This window comes from Panicum virgatum, chromosome 9N, assembly GCF_016808335.1.
Source record: "Panicum virgatum strain AP13 chromosome 9N, P.virgatum_v5, whole genome shotgun sequence".
Lineage (NCBI taxonomy): Eukaryota > Viridiplantae > Streptophyta > Magnoliopsida > Poales > Poaceae > Panicum > Panicum virgatum.
In genome coordinates this window covers 45,286,667-45,305,006 of record NC_053153.1, presented here as the reverse complement: position 1 = coordinate 45,305,006, position 18,340 = coordinate 45,286,667, and the positions used below count along the sequence as shown (strand labels likewise).

The 18,340-nt window shown below is 43.6% G+C and overlaps 2 protein-coding genes across 3 annotated transcripts; one reads left to right on the top strand and one right to left on the bottom strand.

Moving 5' to 3' along the window:
- Positions 1 to 1,068: 1,068 nt before the first annotated feature.
- LOC120690838 lies at positions 1,069 to 4,819 on the bottom strand. 2 transcript variants are annotated; one of them, XM_039973679.1, is made up of 3 exons: positions 3,382 to 4,819; positions 2,564 to 2,898; positions 1,069 to 2,477 (listed from the first exon to the last, which is right to left on the bottom strand). In XM_039973679.1, the coding sequence occupies exons 2-3, from the start codon at positions 2,828 to 2,830 to the stop codon at positions 1,326 to 1,328; spliced, it is 1,419 nt and encodes a 472-aa protein (XP_039829613.1). In that variant the 5' UTR covers positions 2,831 to 2,898; positions 3,382 to 4,819; the 3' UTR covers positions 1,069 to 1,325. The 2 variants fall into 2 exon arrangements, with proteins under 2 accessions (XP_039829613.1, XP_039829614.1); XM_039973680.1 differs by having other exon boundaries at positions 4,365 to 4,819.
- A 3,850-nt stretch (positions 4,820 to 8,669) lies between these two features.
- Positions 8,670 to 14,630, top strand: LOC120691427. Its single transcript, XM_039974497.1, has 2 exons — positions 8,670 to 9,043; positions 14,017 to 14,630. Exons 1-2 carry the CDS (start codon positions 8,797 to 8,799, stop codon positions 14,355 to 14,357), a joined length of 588 nt encoding a protein of 195 aa, XP_039830431.1. The 5' UTR covers positions 8,670 to 8,796; the 3' UTR covers positions 14,358 to 14,630.
- The last annotated feature ends 3,710 nt before the right edge of the window (positions 14,631 to 18,340 follow it).

Genomic DNA, 18,340 nt, shown 5'->3' with positions numbered 1-18,340 from the left:
ATAATGCACAGGATAAGGTGTTATGGGTTCTGGAGAAATCTGGAGTCTATTCGACCAGATCTATGTATAGGTTTCTCACTTTCAAGGGGGTGATCAACAAAAGAATAGAGATTTTGGAAAAATAGGCTACCCATGAAACTAAAGTCTTCATCTAGCTTGCCATCCAAAATAGGCTGCTGACTGGGGTTGCTCTGAAATCCAAGAAATGGAAGGGGGGTCATAGGTGTCGTCTTTGTAATACACCGGAGGACATTAACCATGTTTTTTTCGGTTGTTTAGTAGCTTGTTTTACCAGGTCTTGCCTGAGTTCTTTGGGGTGGGTTTCTATCCCGGCAAAACTTGATCAATTACTAGAGAAATGGGTCCCAATTGGAGGGGAAAACTATAATTTCAAACTCTTTCTCTACGTGGTTGTGGCCTGGGTGCTCTGGACAACTCGTAACATAATGATGATTTAGAGGGTGTTCCTACAATATCCAGTTAAAATGATCTTCAAAGTTACCTCATGTTTGCAGAAATGGCAACCACGATTGAAGGCTGCTGATCATGCTTGACTGGACGATCTACGCAGAACGGTGGGGAACTGGCGGGAACCCTTCTGCAATCTTCCCAGAAGCACAAACAACGCGGAGGATGTCTTCTAGTGTTTTGTTTTTGTTAGCTTTGGTGTTAGCTCTAGTCGAGTTGATCTCATTTTGCTTTGATCCTTTATTGTAAGCTGGTAACCCCAGCACGACTGAATCTGTTGTTACCCAAACAATATTGCTTTCTAAAAGCAGGGGAAACCTCTATCGAAAAAAAAAATCCCTAATGGCATTGTCTTGCCATATAAGGCTTGTAAGATGTCAGGAGATAATTTAGTTGTGCAATTCATTATTTTTTGATCGGTAAGGCCAGCTGAGGTTATTGTTTTGGCTATTTTGGCCTTGTCTCCTAATGTAATGATGTGGAGTTTTCCTGCCTGTTCAAGGGGGAAAGGTGCAATCCCAAGATGGAAAAATGGCTGCTATGTAATTAACTTTCCTATTGCACAACAAAAGGCCTAGCAGAAATTTTGAGACCCGGTCCTCAAATAAGTTTGCCAACACGAGTTAAAGGCACCACTTCTTTTTCTCAAACACGCAAAGAGAGCTGCACGTCCTTTTGTTAGAGGGGAAACACCAATTTTGACGTGAACAATTGCAAAGCGTAACTATTAAGGAGGATGAACTGTACACATTGTTTACCAGGATGCTTCCACAGTGCATTTCCAACAGTATCAGCATGGAACTCACTATATCAATTCATTGTCTGCTACATGGATCTCACCATTGTATTGTTAGTGTTCAATTGTTCTGTTGGATGCCACCGCCACCATAATACTGTTTTGTTGTTTGCCGAGAAAATTCAGCAAATGTCATCCCTTCTCTTAGCCTTGATGATAGAGGGGGAATTTTTTCCATAATATCTTGCATATGTACATCTTCATCACAAGAGCCCGCTGATCCATTACTGATGATTGAAGTCTCATTGTTATGACTAGATTGCTCTTCAGTGTCCAAACAGTAATCAGGATAACTTAAAGTTTTGTCCCATGAGGGCTGAAGGAAGACTACAAAAGTCTCACGGCTGATGTCTGTAAAACTTGTAGGTCTGCTCACAGAATGAAGAGTAGATTTCAGTTTCCCACTAGACAAGATGTCTGCTGCCTCTCCAACCTGAACAATGAAGCTCTCAGGAGAGCATTTAACAGAGAATATCTTCCTCCCATTGCATAACTGCAAGTGTGTGTGCCCATTAGGATGATGGTATTCCTGGCCGACTAAACATTCTTCTCCCTCAGAAGCACTCAGGAATAACGGTGCTGTTAAAACAGTAAGGATTCCAAAGTCATAGTGCCACTCTTGCCATAGATTTAACAGGGAAATTTCAGCAGCCTGACCCTCAACCGAGGTATCTCTAGAATTATTATCTTTTATTGCCATTACAGAAGTCATATCTTCTGACTTGATGCAGCAGGGGCACAATGATCCAGACCTCCTTTGAGAACCCAGTTGATAGGGTTTTACTGCCACTTTCTTTAATGAACATTTTCTTGTACTGCTATCCTTCTCCCTGATAACAATATTATCCAACTCAGAGTGGTAGTGAATGAGCCTTGCCTTTGCAGTACCAAAGTCAGTGATGCTCTTTTCTAACTGACCTCCACCGATAACAATGTCACAAGCTCGTGCAATCAAAATCCCAAGCTCCATCATGTACAAGCCCAGTTCTGTAACGAGCTCACCAATATTGTCCATCTCATCGTCACTGTTGGATTCCTCAGATCCATCAAAATCATGTACCTTCTCCAAACAAACAATTCCATTGCTGATGCTTTCAGTGTTGTTCACCAGCTCTAGCAAGGTGAGTTTACGTGAATGCCTTAGAAGCTTCGCAAATGATGACACAGACCGGTCGAGCTTCTTCAAAGGCACATCGCTGCCCAAACCATGCTTCTGAAATGATCCACAGAAATATATAAGCACATTTTGCAGTTTCTAGATCAAAAAAGAGAACATGGAAGAGGATGAAACGGGGTCACCTTGAGGATTTGGGAGCGAGTAGGATGGTCCATGAGGGCAAGGCGGCGGGACAAGGGGAGGAGCCGCCGTCGGAGGGCGCCCACACGCGGTACCTCAGTGATGGCCAGCAACCCGGATCCACCTCGGCCGAGCTCGGTAGCGACAGTGTCCAGGACGCGGCGACGGCGGTGGTCATCAGCTGGCGTTTTAGGAGATTGGAGGAGGAGTAGGTCAGAGAAGGAAAGCTCCGTGATGTCCAGCACTGTCGCCACTGCCGTCTTTGCCATTGGGCAGGTTGGCAAGAGCTTGGAATCTTTCGATGTTGGAGAAGAAATGCGTCGGCCGGAACGAAGTCCTGTGTAGTGTGTTTCGTGCGAATAAGGTGGTCTGTATTTTTTTACAGAAGAAACCAAAGCTCATCCTAAACCAAATTTAACAGGGCTCAGATTTGACAGAAATGGATTATCACCGCCAGCTCGTATCATGGACCGGCGGTGAAAATGGCTTATCACCGCCAGATCTAGCCACGAGACGGCAGGTGATAACCCTTTTAACTGCCAGTCTGTGTTACTGGCCGGCGGTTATTAACCCTTTGCTGAGGTATTATTTTTTCCAGCTCAATTTGCACAATAAAAGCACATTTCAATAATAAAGTTCAGTTACAATTTGTCCACTGGTCCTTACAGATAATTTCATAAGTTCAAACTCTGAATTCTATGCCTGCTAGTCAGCATCTGTAATAACTTGGGAGCATGAGTCATATGTGGGGAAAACAGTAAGGCATGAAATACAAAAGAAACACCTATTAACCAGAAGGTAAGAAAGCCAGACTACATACCTGTTCAAAGTAAGGAACAGCCTCTGAAATTTAAGATGCTGATGTAGAATTAATTTGCACTAAAAAAAATTCGAGCAATGAAAACCTGCAAATTTACTGTATAAATTCCTTTTTTTCTTTTGCATCAGATTAAATGATTCCTCATCAAGCAGCACCAAGAAAAGACAACTGAAAAACTGCTTCTGTGTACCACACATAATGCAGGAGGCTGAACCCTACAATTACAGTAGTCACACAAGCTAAGGCTTAAGAAGTTAGAGTATTCTTAATTCCAAATTTGCTTAATTCTCTACTAGTCTGCTGCAATATTTTGTCAACATAGGACAGAAATGCAAAGTCAAAGTATGATAACAATTTTTTTTTCCTTAGCATGCAGTCATTTACTATACTTTATGGACCGTGGTGCAACTATAGTTTAGTTTCCATGTTAAAATGGAAAATCTGTAATAAAATAATAAATCAGTCTATAATTTCCTTTCCCAATCTTGTAGAAATTTATTCCTGACCATAATGACTTAAAAACTCAGAAGGGAAGCCTAGACCAAGAGAGGCATGTGGTGCCGAGGAATAAGGTGATTGACTTCATGAGCCCTGCTGCTGTCAGAAGTTAATCTGCGGAGCATACATATCTATCTGAAACATGGTGCAAAATAACAGGAAATGAAGCAAACATGGTGTAAAATATCTGTCTATTGTGGTAACCAACAAAGAATATAAAACCAAAGAGACGCAGCTTTGACTTCAATAAGAATTGCAATAGCATGGCCAGTAGCCGTTGAAGCTGGATCAACTTTGTTACTTTGATCATCACAAGAAAATTAGCAAAGTAATATTCCATGGGAAGGAAAAGCAACGACCTTATGTGCATGCACCCATATTTATTCTAGCAGAACACAAGCCATCAGCGCACCAGCGGATTGGCCGCGCTTCAGTGCCCCACACATACATTTATACTTAAAAATAAGCATGCTTCAGTGCCTTACCTGGCTGAGGCAATCTGTCGAGCACTAGGTGGGCGAGGTGGTGAAGAACTCCTGCACCAGGGAGCGTCGGGGCCGGCGTCGCGGGGCGGGGAGGAGCACGACGGCGTCGCGGGCGTGCTCGGTGGGTAGGAATGCGTCACTGTCGAACGCGCGCGGCAGGCCCGACGCTTCGGGTGCGCGTGGGCCGGCGCGGCCGTGACAGGGAGGCTCGCTGGGCCGCGTTCGGGAGGCTACCGGCGGCCGCAGCGGTGGTGGTGCACAAGGGCCGGAGCTCGAATGGCGCGGGGGAGGAGTCACAGTCGGATGGGCGCGGGTGGCGTCGGGGAGGCGGCGGCACACGCAGGCCGGAGAGCAGGCGGGCGGCGCTAGCACGCTGAATCACGCGCGGGAGCCGGGAGGCCGCCGCAGGTCACGCTAAGCACGCCGGAGACCGTACTTCACCGCCGGCCCAACTGAGAATCCGGCCCAACTGAGAAACCGTACCACAAAGCATCAGGGTGTCAACAGGGTACATGCTTCCATTAAATTTCTTTATCAGGGGCTAATTTAATCTAGCCTTTGTCAGTAGCATATTTTACTACAAAGGGCTATTTTTTTTCCTGCATAGGAATCATGCTAGAATCTAATTGTTTTTTTGGCATATATCTTTTTGGCAAAAAATAACTGAAGCGTCCATTCTTGCCTACCTCATAATGATTTTCATTTTATTGTTCGACTATAGTAACTTCTTCCTATTTAAATGTTGCTTCTAACCTCATAATAGTTTTCTCTTTTCAGGTAGTCCTATTTTTGTAATTATATTGGAATCAGCGACAGTCAACCTGATCATTAACCAAAAATAGAGCTCATAATAAGCTTTCAGCCTCTTATCAGAAGCTTTGTCTCAATTTGTTTTTTATTGGGATCCATAAGACAATCTAGTGTATTGATATTTATGTGTGAAAATTTGTATGAACGGAGAATACAAGCCTATTTTCTGTTTACACTGAACTATATAATATGTACACAATGGAGATTATCGGTTGATTTTCCTCTCCCTTTTTCCTTTTTATTATTTTAGTTATTCGTCATCAGAGTCACTAAACTGTGTCACTGATGAGGGATACCAGTGACGCAGGTAGCTATCTGCATCACTGTCACTACTACGGAAAACTTTTCTGAGGGGGTACAATGGATTTACTTACTGAGGCAGTTTTAGCAACCGTTTCGAACCAAATTTTTTAGAGGTATATGGGTCAAGTGAAATTTAGCATACGGGTAGAAGACTCTGCTCCCCGCCGGGCGCCGCCGCCTCCCCTCTCCTCTCCTGCTCCCCTCCCCAACCCTCACCTCTCTGCGCGGTACGAACCGGCGTCGATCCGGCAGGTAGCGGCCTACCTCCCGCAGCTGCTCATCGGTGAGCGCATCCTCGAAGGCCCCCTCATCCTGCTGCTGCTCCGCCCTTGGCGCCTCCTCCCCCTGGCCGCGGCCCCGCTTGCACCTTTGACGCCGGCGGAGACGAGGCCCGTGCCGCCTCCCCGGTGACCACGTCGGTCGCATGCTCTTCAGGAACTGGCGGGGAGGGCCCCCGGCTCGGTCACCGCTTCCTCGTGCTAGGTCGCTCACGTGGCGGCGGCCGCCCCAAGACGCCGTGCAGGCGCGCGATGGCGTCCAGCGGCAGCGCGGCCAGGCCGGGCGGAGACTGGAGGGGAGCATGCAAGCTGCAGGCAGGGCGCCCCGCCTCGCTCCTGCACCTCAATTGGATCGCGTCTCGCTCTCCTGGCAAGTGGCGACGGATCGGCGCGTGGAGTGGAGGGGAAGCGAGTGGGAATCCATGCGAGGTCAGGCGAGGCGAATGGGGATTGGCTGGGGAACTGAGCAGAGGATGCGTGGAGTGGAGGGGAAGCGAGTGGGAACCCACCGCGGCAGGCATGCAGCGCAGCAGGTGAGCCCCTGAGCCGGTGCGTGGTCCTGGCAGCGGCGGCGCCGGCGGCCGGTCCATAGATGAAGGTGCTCTGCTCCGCGTGTGAGGCAGCTGAGGCGCGCATGCTCTGCTGCGCCGACGAGGCTGCCCTCTACGCTCGCTGCGACCGCGACGTGCACACCGCCAAAGCACGGTGCGGCCTCCATCTCTTCCCGCTCTTCTTCTCTGTTTGGCTATGGCTTGTTCCGACTCTGCTATTTTCTATTAGCCTCATCTGTCTCCTGTAGCTACTAGAAACTATAATTTTTGTAATAGAGGTAGTTGCTTTCTTATTTGCAATTGTAGCTAAACAAGTCCATGGCCCCTTATCCTTGCTTACCTGCATTGTCTCGATGTACTGATCCAGTTAGAGAAGGACAAGGCTTGGTAGAACGCATTTTGCTTGTTCAACATATCTAAACTCCACAAATAATTTGGATGGTTAGTCCTGCTTTGTTTATTCAGTTCAATCGGAGTGGTCATTTCTACAAGATAAATTATCGACCATTTCTTAATTTAATGAAATCATCAATGGATCATTGGATGTTCAATTGCCACAATAGGAAGAAGGCAGAGTTTCAGTGGAATTCCAAGAAACATGTAAACTATGCGACTCCTTTAGCTCCTTTCGAGCTCAAGCTCAATAAAGCTACAAGGGATGCACAAGACAACATTGCAGAAATGTTGAGATGAATGTGAACAAGCTATTGGGTCAAGTGTTTTTTAGTTACTGGAAAGTTCATAGAGAAGTACAGTAAATTCTCTAAATATATAAAATCACCACCTAATTAATTCATGTTTTTATTTGCTTACTCCCTCTGTCCCAAAATACTAGTCATCCTGGGATTCAAAACTTGTCCCAAAAAACAAGTCACCCTGCCCTATTTAGAAAGTGCATGTGCATGCAAGAATCAATTAGTGCCAAATATGGATAATATATAAGGGCAAACATGGTCATTTTACCTTCTTATTAATTTGTCTTAGAATTCCTAGTATGACTTGTTTTATGGGACGGAGGTAGTATATGTAGTCAAGAGCAAAAGGGGATTGATGATCGATGATGGTCATGTTTAGGTGGCTACAGGAACCAGTGGAGGAAATGGTTTGCAAGTGCCTCCTGGTGCTCATGAATTCTTGCTTGGAAGGTCATGTATCCAACTCTGATGGAACTGACTTTATGCGATTAGCATCCCGCTGCTTGCAGATGAAGCATGTGACCGGCCAAATCTGAAAGTAGTGGTGTCTGGTCTTGCAAGTCTCCAGAAATATGCTTCTGAAATGTTATCCTTGCAACTTCTCGTGTTCTAATTCCTATACTTTTTGTATGTGTTGAGAACACAAAGGCTGGTCATGTGTGCCATACATTTTAACTTGGTTTTCCTTTTGATGTCATCTAGCATGTTTCCTCGCTTAATAGTTTTAACTGAATTTTGATGCAGACTCCTTCGCACACTTTGCTGGGCATCCAAGTCCTGTTATCTGCTATCGGGAAAGCTTTTGCCAGAGTCATGAGATATTGCAGGATGATGGCTATAATGAGGATGACATGGCAAATGCTGAGGTAAAATAATTGTTTGCCATCAGAGCTTATTCCTAGGGTGCTTGTTGGTGCAACACTAATGTACTCTAATTCTTCCAGTTAATACCATTCCAATGCAAGATGAATCTAAGAGCATCCATTTACTATGGGGCATATGATGGAAACTAGCAAGTCTATGTTTGATAAGCCATGTTATAGATATATAGTGGTCCCCCTAAACTTGATGCTTATGACAAATCTTGATGACGCCGATCTGGCCTAGAAGCTCCAGAAACCTGAACAAATTAGCTTGAAATATCAGACTAGTACCAACAAGTAGATTGCATTTTTTGAAAATATTGCTACTAGTTTCATATATTTCTTGATTTATTTAAAATGAACCATTTATGATTTTTTAAATGTAAATAGGAATTTTTAATCTTCCAGAAAATGGAAAACCACCCGAGGTGCCACTTTTGCTCGGTGTTGACAACTGGATGGCTCCCAATGTTCGGAATTGTAGTTGTAGGTTGAAAATCAAACTTTTATTATATTTGGAGGGGAGAAAAAGTGGACTTCCCAAAAAAAATTTAACAACCACGCACATATAATCTGCCCATATGGACAGATGGAGAACAAATCCAACATCCAACTCGCCACCTGCATCATGCGCGCGCACGGTTACACCACCCGAACCACCGCACCACGCGACACCTGAACGGCGGAACCACCCCAGCCCGATCAATCTGAGCATGGAGCAGTTGCCATGGACCAAACGCACAAGTCACGCAGACGCGCCTGCTCTGTACACATCATGCGGCGTACGCGCACCCTTGCTTTCCAAGTCAAACGTGACGGGCCAACCGCAGCATCGCAGACGCACCCTGCTTATACTCCTTCCTTCCCCGGCCCGCCTCAGCGTACTAGCAGTTTGGTCCGGGCCCAACAGAGCTAGAGAGCTGCGCGGCGACATGCTGCTCCGGGGAAGAGCGGCTGCTGCCGCTTTGCTCCTCCTCCTCCTTGTCACGGCGGCGGCCAAAGCGGAGGAGGGAGCGTTGCTGCCGGCGGAGCCGATGGAGCTCTACTTCTCGCCCGCGGAGCTGGCGCGCATCGCCGGGTACGGCGAGGAGCCCGTTTCGTCGGTGTTGGTGTCCGGCCAAGTCGCCTGCGAGCTCTGCCTCCGTCCCGGCTCCGACCTCCTCGCCTTCGAGCTGCCAGGTATTCGTGACTGAATTCCCTGCCTTTCTGATGGATGCTGTCCTCCGATAGTAGTTTATTTATGCATATATATACGTAGTATATTCCATCCAATTGCCATTAGAAAACCACGCACAAATTCATGGCCTGATTGGTGTTGGGTCGGAACTCGGAACCGGCCGCTAGAGTGCCTCCATAAACAAACGGTCGTCGTTGTAACGTCTGAGCAGCAAGGCGTGACTCCCCATGGAGTCGTTCACAGATGGCCAGTCGTTTTCTCTGCGGCTGTTGGCCGGCCGGTAAACGCCGGCGGCCACGGAATCGGAAGGGAACTGACCATGCATGGCCACCACCGCGCGCCGCTCGTCTCGATTAATTGGGTGTACACGGTCGATCACGTCGTCTCGCCTTGCTTCTGGACCCTCGCTCGTCCTTGGTCACCAACACGGACTAATCACGAGGAGTACTTCTACAAGTCTGCTACCGCGCCGCTTGAAAAGGTCGTTAGAGGTAAAGAAATATACAGCGTTAGGTGCGCGGATGTGATGTGCAATTGTTTGCTTGCTGGGTCGCCATTGCCGGTGTGGTACTGCACAACAGCCGCGCGGGTACACAAGGAAATCCGCCCGGGGACGGAAGAACCAACGCAACGGCTCCTCCCTACCAAGATAAGAATAGTATTTCTTTTATGATCAAGAAACTCACGTATCATTGTTGTTTAGTCATTCATCCTGAAACAAAAGGGAGGTGGTGAATTACGCAAACTACAAATTTTTATCTAGGCCTTCCACTAAATTAAATTTTATACAATATAAAAAAGAACATGGTATATCTAGACGTGCAACTATAGTTCATCTAGTGCGTAATCTATCCTAAAAAGTAGTTTTGCAATTTAGAGTCAATCCTAATAATAACTACTCTAAGAATGTAAAGGCACACAAGTTCATATATCAAATGTGGAAATATAAAGGAATTTAAAAAGGCACAAAAGTTCCATATATCAAATGTGGAAATATAAATGAGTGGGTTAGAGCGACGCAAACTTGGCACGATGATTTTCTCCCATTGTATAAGTTGGCAAATACCACCTCTAGTCCATTATGGAGCTCCACCAAGGATATATATATGCTTTCAGTCACCTATAATCTCTTCCGGTCATGGTCTTCTGTCTCGCCACACTAAGGCTCGCCAAACCGGATGAGAAGTTTGCCATAAAGGCAATGCTCACCACTGTCTTCTCTTGGTCACCTGTGATACCATCTTCACTTCAGAGCTTCTCCCCCCAGGCAGTGTAAACGGCCGTTATCACCGCTCCAGGGCCGTGCCGGCACAAAACAGGGCCTGTGCAAAAATTATAAAATGAAATCTACTAGACCAGCCAAATAGAACAATCAAATATTAAATATAATATAATAAATCATATAGGAACGAAACATGTCAAGAATTGTACCTATTTAATCTTAACAACTTTATTCTTGTCGTATTCTTTGAAAATAATGCATAAGCAATCTACTCCATCTCTCAAGTGCTATCATGACCAAATCATTAACTGTGATTTGCCGGAATCATATTTTCTAGATCGATTTGCAGAAAATATGACTTCAGGAGATCTTTATATTACAAAAGATGAATGTGCGAGTGCAAGTCGTGATGGCGTGATTGTGTGAAAATGAATCGGCAATTGCCAAGACTTGAGGGCAACTGGGCAAGCTAGCAGGCCTTTTGGTTAAGGCCGCTCGTCCATCTGGGAGTTGCATTTAGGGGTGAAGGGCCTTAAAATTTAGTTTAGTTAATCTAAGGGTCGGGAGTCTGGCTTTGACCCTAAAAGGACTGGGTTTTGGCTCTAAAAGAACTGGGTTCTAATATTTTATAATTTTCAACTTAAAATCTATAAGTATTAAATTGGATTGTGAAGAAACTACCAGAGCCATGATCCTTTACCACCCCTAGTTACATTTGGACTGGTCGGAACAAGGGAGTTAGTTAATAATTATTGGACTAATAAATTGATTATGATAGGCTACATAAACCAATTTAGAGGCCCTAAACAAATGGGGGCCCTGTGTGACCGCACCTGTGGCATGCCCTTCCGCTCGGGCCTGCACCGCTCACATCAAACTGGAGGGTCGATGATTTGCCGACAAGCCACTAAAACTCCAAGGAGCTGGTGCACCAAGCTTACAAGGTTGATTCACTACAAGAACCAATGCACAAGGCACCAACATCTTGCTCTCTCTCACTCAATAGGCTTAGCACTGAACATTCTCTGAGCATATTGGATACGATGACTTTAACACTGTGGCATGGATGTCATCTTCCGTGTATGTGCTTCCTCTAGATTTCAGCAAGACCAAATGAGCGAGTACAGAGGATATAAATAGCCCAACAACTTAAAAGAGTCATTGGATAGTAGAATTGCAATAGCACCAGATCATCAGGTACTCCTCGGTTCATTTTCTTCATGCAAACATTCTTGATGGAAACTCCGATGGTAGCACCGGATCATCATCCTATACATTTGAGTTTACTAGATAAACATTTAACTGCAATTTAGTAAGCTCCGGATTATTCCCTACTAGTAGTACCGGATTATCCTCAACTAGCACTGGATCATCAGGTCACCGTACCCATACGAATCAGCTTCTGACGCTTCATGGTTTGGGGATAACTCTCTAGTCCGTCTCTAATTTCATTGATTTTATACTCTATTAAAAGTTAGTGAGTGTCTAAGTTGTACTATGTAATCTAAAAAAAACTTGTGAGATGCTCTACAATATTCTATAGAAGTTCATCCCATTTGATCATGTTTTATGTAGTGAATAAATACTCTTGGATTTTGTTCATAACTTTTCACTCGGGATTTTTGGCACCGTTTGAGTACAATATTTTGAGTACAAAACTTTTGAGTATGTCAGATCATCCTATATATCACCTTTTTCCGCATTTTGTATTTTGGTTGTATGCTGGTCATAACTTTTTTACTCGGGACTCCAACTTTGATAATCTTGGACTCTAAGAAAAGTTATTGTGCAACAGGTACTTCATAAATGTAATCTATTTGATCAACCAAAATATTTATTCATGGGACAAGTCTAATTCATTCCTCTTTGTCCCGGCTTCGGTGGCTTTGTTTGTGTTCCATCCTTGGAACCTATGAAACCCTAAATATTCATTCTTGACACACATTATTAGTTCCAGTAACTATATTGTCACTCAATCATCAAAATCATAATTAATGGTCTAATGAGATTAGTTTCCTTACCCATCCCTTTAGTGAATCTGTATTATATACTAGACGGTTAACCCAAACCAATGGGTTTGATGCGTTAGATGCTTGTGTCACGAAGTGAATGATGCATTACTAGTAAGGCGTACTCCCTTTGTCCCATAAAAATTCAATCCTAGCATTTTTTTTTAAAATCTATAAAACAGTGCAATTCTAGGAATTGGATAACAGCTGTTGCCTAATTTAGTGGTTAGGTTTGATTTACATATCAAAGTTAACCTCTGTCCATGAGTTTTAGGAAGTTTGGTTAGTTGCATGCAGTCAATAAATTAGAGTATAGAGGTCTTTCGCACCATTATTAATTTGTCTCGAAAAAAATTAGAATTGCACTTGGGGAGTAGTATTTAGATTAAAAAAAAAGCTCGGTCTACCTTTCTAGTGCACAATCGGCAACAGAACACTTGACACATGTTAATGCCACCGATCTTGCCGATCCCAAAAAATTAAGTGGTTACAAGGTTGTTGGAGGAGTACTATTATAAAAGGCTGCTTACTATTACAAGGGCGAACAGATAAATTAAGTGGCGGAAAGAATATATCACTACCAGAAAACACTCTATTGGTCCACCCGAAAATACCGGTAGAAGAAGATTCGGTACTAACACAGATCTTCTTGCTACCGGTATTTTTAAGATGAATGGAAGCCTATAATAATTTTTAGTACCGAGTGGGAACACACCACCCGGTACTAAAAGGTTTTAGTACCAGATGGTGATTTCACTCCATACTAAAGGGTCATTCCACAATAACATTGGGTGGTAAGATTAGCCAGTACTAATATGGATCTTTTGGTACCTGGTGGTGGTACTGAAGGGTGCTCTACGAATTACTTTCAAAGAAAAGTATCTCCCTCTCAATCATAGTTACTGTATAGGTGAGATAGTAAAAAAGGTACACGCGAGTTAAGAGATTGCAGGTGGCTTTTTTCTAGTAGTGTATATATATAGTGCTAGTTAAAATATCTCCTCTCTATATCTGCGGTTCCGCGGACGAGGAATTATGCAAGATTTGCAGGCATGTTGCAACTAATATTCCTAAGGTTATGGACACGGTTAGCTCGCCTAATTCTTTAGAACTTGTCATGGACACGGTTGGCTTGGCTCGCCTAATTCGTCCTCTTTGTCCGGACAAGTCTACTGACCAATAATATATCCTCAGCGGTACTGCAGAGGAATGAATGCCAGTGTACTGCAGCGGATATGGTTCGTTCACTCTTAGTGCCAATCTTGATCCATCCCTTTCTGCGTGGCACCTTTCAGTTCAAACGATGGCTCCAATTCTCCAAATTTAAAAAAAAATGAGCTATATACCCAACCTATATGGCAGGTGGCCACTGTCTGGATTGATACGTACGATGGCAATGCTATTTGTCTGGTCCAGACGCACTCCTTTTCCCCGGTGCTATCAGCACGGACTCAAAAAGCTGCTTTATTTAGATGTTCGGATACAATGGCACTACTGGAACCGGAGAAGTTTATCACGCCTCGGTCATTCTCACCTGTTACATCTTAGAACTGTTGCGTTTCCAACGGATCCAGTGACTACACGCTAGTAGCAAATTAGTATGATTTTCTACTGAAATCGGAGTGTTCGAGTATTTATTTGCAAAATCCGGTGAGAAAGTAAAGCTCAACATATTGTTCTTTACAGCAACTATATCTTGGTACTTTTCCATCGGGTTGACGAATTGTGTATTTGTCTGAACCAGGTGCTAAGGTAGCTGTACTCTGTAAAACTGACAGACCCAATGATCAAGTGGCTGACTCTGCATTTGCAACGACAGACGAGTTTGGCAACTTCACAATAGATCTCCCTTCCCAGCTCCACGCCACAGCAAATCTGGAGAGGGCTTGCACTGTGAAGGTGCTCCAGCTCCCGGCAGACTCCTCATGCCGCCTCCGACACTGCCCCAGCACCACCTATGGCCTCAGGCTATCTTCTCAGGAAGATGGCGTTCGAACCTACACCACCGGGGTGATACGGCTACAAAACAGTGATACGCCGCATGACAAGTGTGTGAGTGTAGAGGAAAGAACTGAAAGAAGATGAACAATTATTTGAAACAAAGTCGATAGGAAGCAAACAATGGCATGTGAAATTGGAGTTCACGTTTGCATCAACATTGAAGAGAAGGTGAAATTTTGAGAGACAAGTTCACTGGTCTCTAGTATAGCTATACGCAAGCGTGTATAGAAATGTACATCGATATGTGTGTATATGTATGTAATCTTAGCAAAGGCAAATGTGCAGGAACCAGAGGGTTCATCTTCAGAGAGTTCAGTGTTCACGATACCAAATTAAAGAAAGCCACCTTTTGATAAATACCACAAATTGCCTACGCAATATGTGGATCCATATATACTACATTTACCAATGGAATTGTCATTTGATACCGCGAGAATTTTAATTACATAAGCAAAATTATCTAACACAGAGTCGTATAGAAACGCCCCTTGCAAAAAGAAAAAGATTGGGAGACCGTCAACCTTTAACCCGCTTTTTGATATACACACAAGAATCTGCTTAAAGAAAATTACTTTCTGTTTTTTGTATTTAGAAAGCTAATTTGTCGTCCAAGGGGATTTAAGATTTGTGTTGCATGTGTTTATAATACATGTTCAATTGATCCCAATCAATGATCATGAAGGCAGTAATATCATACGGTCGAAAGGCTTATGCCATGGATCAAAAGACCCACGTGCAGTGAATCAACGCGACTTCAGGCTCCAAACCACCATCCAGAGGAAATCCAATGTACCGTTTTGATTCGATAGGCAGTGGAATGGACAGCTGACACTCAGTACAGCCAGGCTGGCCGGCCTACACTTGGCTGGCCAGTCAAGCTTTGAAAGAATTGTGTGCCAATGCAAATGTAACCATCATGACGGAGTAATCAGGACTATCCAAGAGGAAGGCGGTGACATGCGGGCAACAATCCCATGCCGGCTGGCCGGCCAGCCGATGAGAGGCCGGCCCCACCTCCTATCTGCACGCGTGTGTCCTTCGGCAGGTAGACTCTTCACCCGAAGCAACTAACTTAGTGCTACGCAACTGACCTTATGATCTATAAGTACCTGCCTACACCTTGATTCTACACACACCACTTTTGGAGACAAGAAGAGTCTAAGAACGAAGCTCTGGCATTTTTAGCGTAGAATAGGGAGACTGTGTGGTGAGAGGCCAGAGACGAGCTGAGTATTTTGCCTAATCTCTAACTTTGTAGCCTCACAGAAATGAAGCACCTTTGATAAAGTTCCTTATCTCTCGCATGTAACTTGCTAGCCTTTCTTTTACTTTTGTTACTTGCTTACTTGCTTTCTTTTATCTGCTAGATGCTTTGACGATGTAAGTAGCAAGTTCTACTTATTTGTGTATGCGCTCTTCCTAAGTACATAGTAGGACTAAGTGACTCGATAGTTTAGGCATAGTGCATGTGCTTGGTTAGTTACCTTAGGTTGTGTCAGAACTGTGTAGTAGGCGACAGGTGGTCGCAACCTTGTCTGCCCTTCGAAGTCCATTAAGTTCACGTAGAATCATAGGAGTAGTAGTCGACTTTTAGGAACTCCCTTCTCACCTCTGATTGAATTCTCATCTAAGGTCCCCGAAAAAGATCAAGTTAGTGTAGTTGCAAGTCTTTTGGGTAATTAGTTGGCTATCTGACATTAGACACTCTACCCACATATCTTTCTTATCTCAAATGGGTTCGGCCCAACTAGTTCTAGGGCTAGTACCGCTTATCATTCCATGGATTCGATATAGATCAATAAACTCCCTAGTGAAAGCTATATCGGTATCCGTCCATTTGAGAATTATATCTGTATAGGGTAAGGACTGCGAACATGAATCAATTGGCCAAAGATATCATTGAATAGTTTGATAAATTTACTATCTAGTCACCCTAGTTTTTGCAGGCTTATCTTGATGTCTTTGCTTTGTGATATATGCAGCACATTGCATGATCAGTTTTTATCTACCAAAAAATTTAACCTCAATCAAGAAAGAAATGGAAGAATTGTGAGATGTCGAGTCATCCCACCTCAATCAACACCATAATTCGACAACCCAATGCTTATTTATTTACTCATGAATTTGGTTTGCTTTGTGATAATTTACTTCAATACTAATGAGATGGTGAGGTTGCCCAATCTATCATCAGGATGACAACTATTGATTTGTCGACAACCCGACACAACTATCCGGCTACCAATCAATAAGACCTGAGCGATGCTTCTGACGGGCTGCCATGCGGGAGGTATTGGAAGACTTTTCAAAGGGCTAAGTATAGGCACCGGGAAAGAATGTGGGGTTGAAGTGGAGTTTCCACGATGATTTCTAGTAAGTTGATAGCGGAGAAACTGAGAGGGACAAGGCCGGGCATCCCAGATTGTGCAAATTAGCCATTCCACTTCGGGGCCATGCGTACATAGCATGGAGGTGATACCTTGTGTTGTGGGGTCAATTCTAGCTTCTAATGCGGGAGCTTCTAGCTGTTGGCTTTTAAATTGGCACTTTACTTTGAGGGCAGAACATGAATTATGTAAAGGCTTATTTGTCAAATAATATCTAGTCCTAAATGTTTTATTTTATTAACCAAAACCAACATTTCCCATACTTGCAACTAAGACCTCGAATGTTTGGAAAATGACGATTCACACTTGAAGCACCACGTCATTTCTTGGTTATCAACCATACACTGCCCGGTTGACATCACCATGAAGGCTAATCCTTGCATGCGAATTGAAGAACATAAGCAAAGGTAGTTGTTAGTGATCTAGTGATAAACAATCTATCACAATTATGCAATTAATGTCTTCTAATTCATTAGCAATCCATTTGCCTATTTTTATGATTTCTACTATTATGATTATGCTTATTGCAATGTATGATTGATAAAGATTGTGTAGGATGTTCTTGTAGTCATGACTACTAGATTTGCATGCCTATTCTATCATAGCAATACGACATGTGCCTTATATTCATGTTCTTAGAACATCTCGCTCAGAATGGTATGATCAAGATATGATCTGTTGCTTAGTAGGGTGGTTAGTATTCGTGGTTCAAACCAAATACTTCATGTTATACATGCTGTGAGCTATGACATCTGCATAGTCTGGGCTTGCTCTAGATTGGTTACCTCATGCTTGTATCTATTATCTATTTGTGTCTATAGTCGCATTATATTAGTTCTCTCATTTGTAAACATGAATCAATGCGCTGATGGTTAGTTGAAATAGTTATTGATTACTTGTTCTTGTTCTAGGGATTGATAAACTTCAGAAATAATACTATAAGAGAAAAGCCTCAATAATCTATGTGTTGTGGTTCACCAAATGATGTTCTAAGTCAGAATCAACACAAATAATCCTAATCCTATTTTAATCATCTAATGTCTAGATTTGTGCATTCTAGAAGACTTGGCAACTAAGTATATAGGAATTTATCAAGTTGACATTGGGATCGATTTGATGTAATCAACGGATTTTAAAGGTTATCTTGATGCATTGTTATCCCAAGGATATCGATGAGCCAGGCCCACATGCAAGACACAACAGGGCATCTAGAAGATCAGGAGATTTCTTGGCATTGGCGACAAGGGCAATCCCTTGAGGCAATAAGGAAGGCAAGGCCGATTGGCCTTGGGCTTTCCTTCACCCAAAAATGTTGCCGTGTGAATAGCGACCTCCTTGGAGGTGGAATTTAAAGATGCCTTAAATGAGAACTATTTTTTTATTTGTTATTTATGCTTGCAGCTACTTCATGGCTCCATGTTGCTTTTATTTGTTATCTATATATATGCTTACAATACATTGACTCTCTCTCTCTCTCTCTCTCCCCCCCAAAGTACAAACATTAAACTAATGTGCGTAAGGCTTAATGATAGAAATAGTTCTTAATAATCTATTACACGGATTGATAAAACCTTGGAACAAATATACAAAGGGAAAAGCTATGATGATCCGCGTGCTTGTCGGACAACATTTTGGTGCACTTAAGTGCCACCAAAACCGTGTGGGGAGGGAGGAGATGAGGGG

Coding starts and splice junctions, on each gene's coding strand:
- LOC120691427 (XM_039974497.1), top strand. CDS start 8,797: ATGCTGCTCCGGGGAAGAGCGGCTGCTGCCGCTTTGCTCCTCCTCCTC. Junction 9,044..14,016: donor CCTCGCCTTCGAGCTGCCAG/GTATTCGTGACT, acceptor TGTCTGAACCAG/GTGCTAAGGTAGCTGTACTC.
- LOC120690838 (XM_039973679.1), bottom strand. CDS start 2,830: ATGGCAAAGACGGCAGTGGCGACAGTGCTGGACATCACGGAGCTTTCC. Junction 2,478..2,563: donor CTCGCTCCCAAATCCTCAAG/GTGACCCCGTTT, acceptor GGATCATTTCAG/AAGCATGGTTTGGGCAGCGA.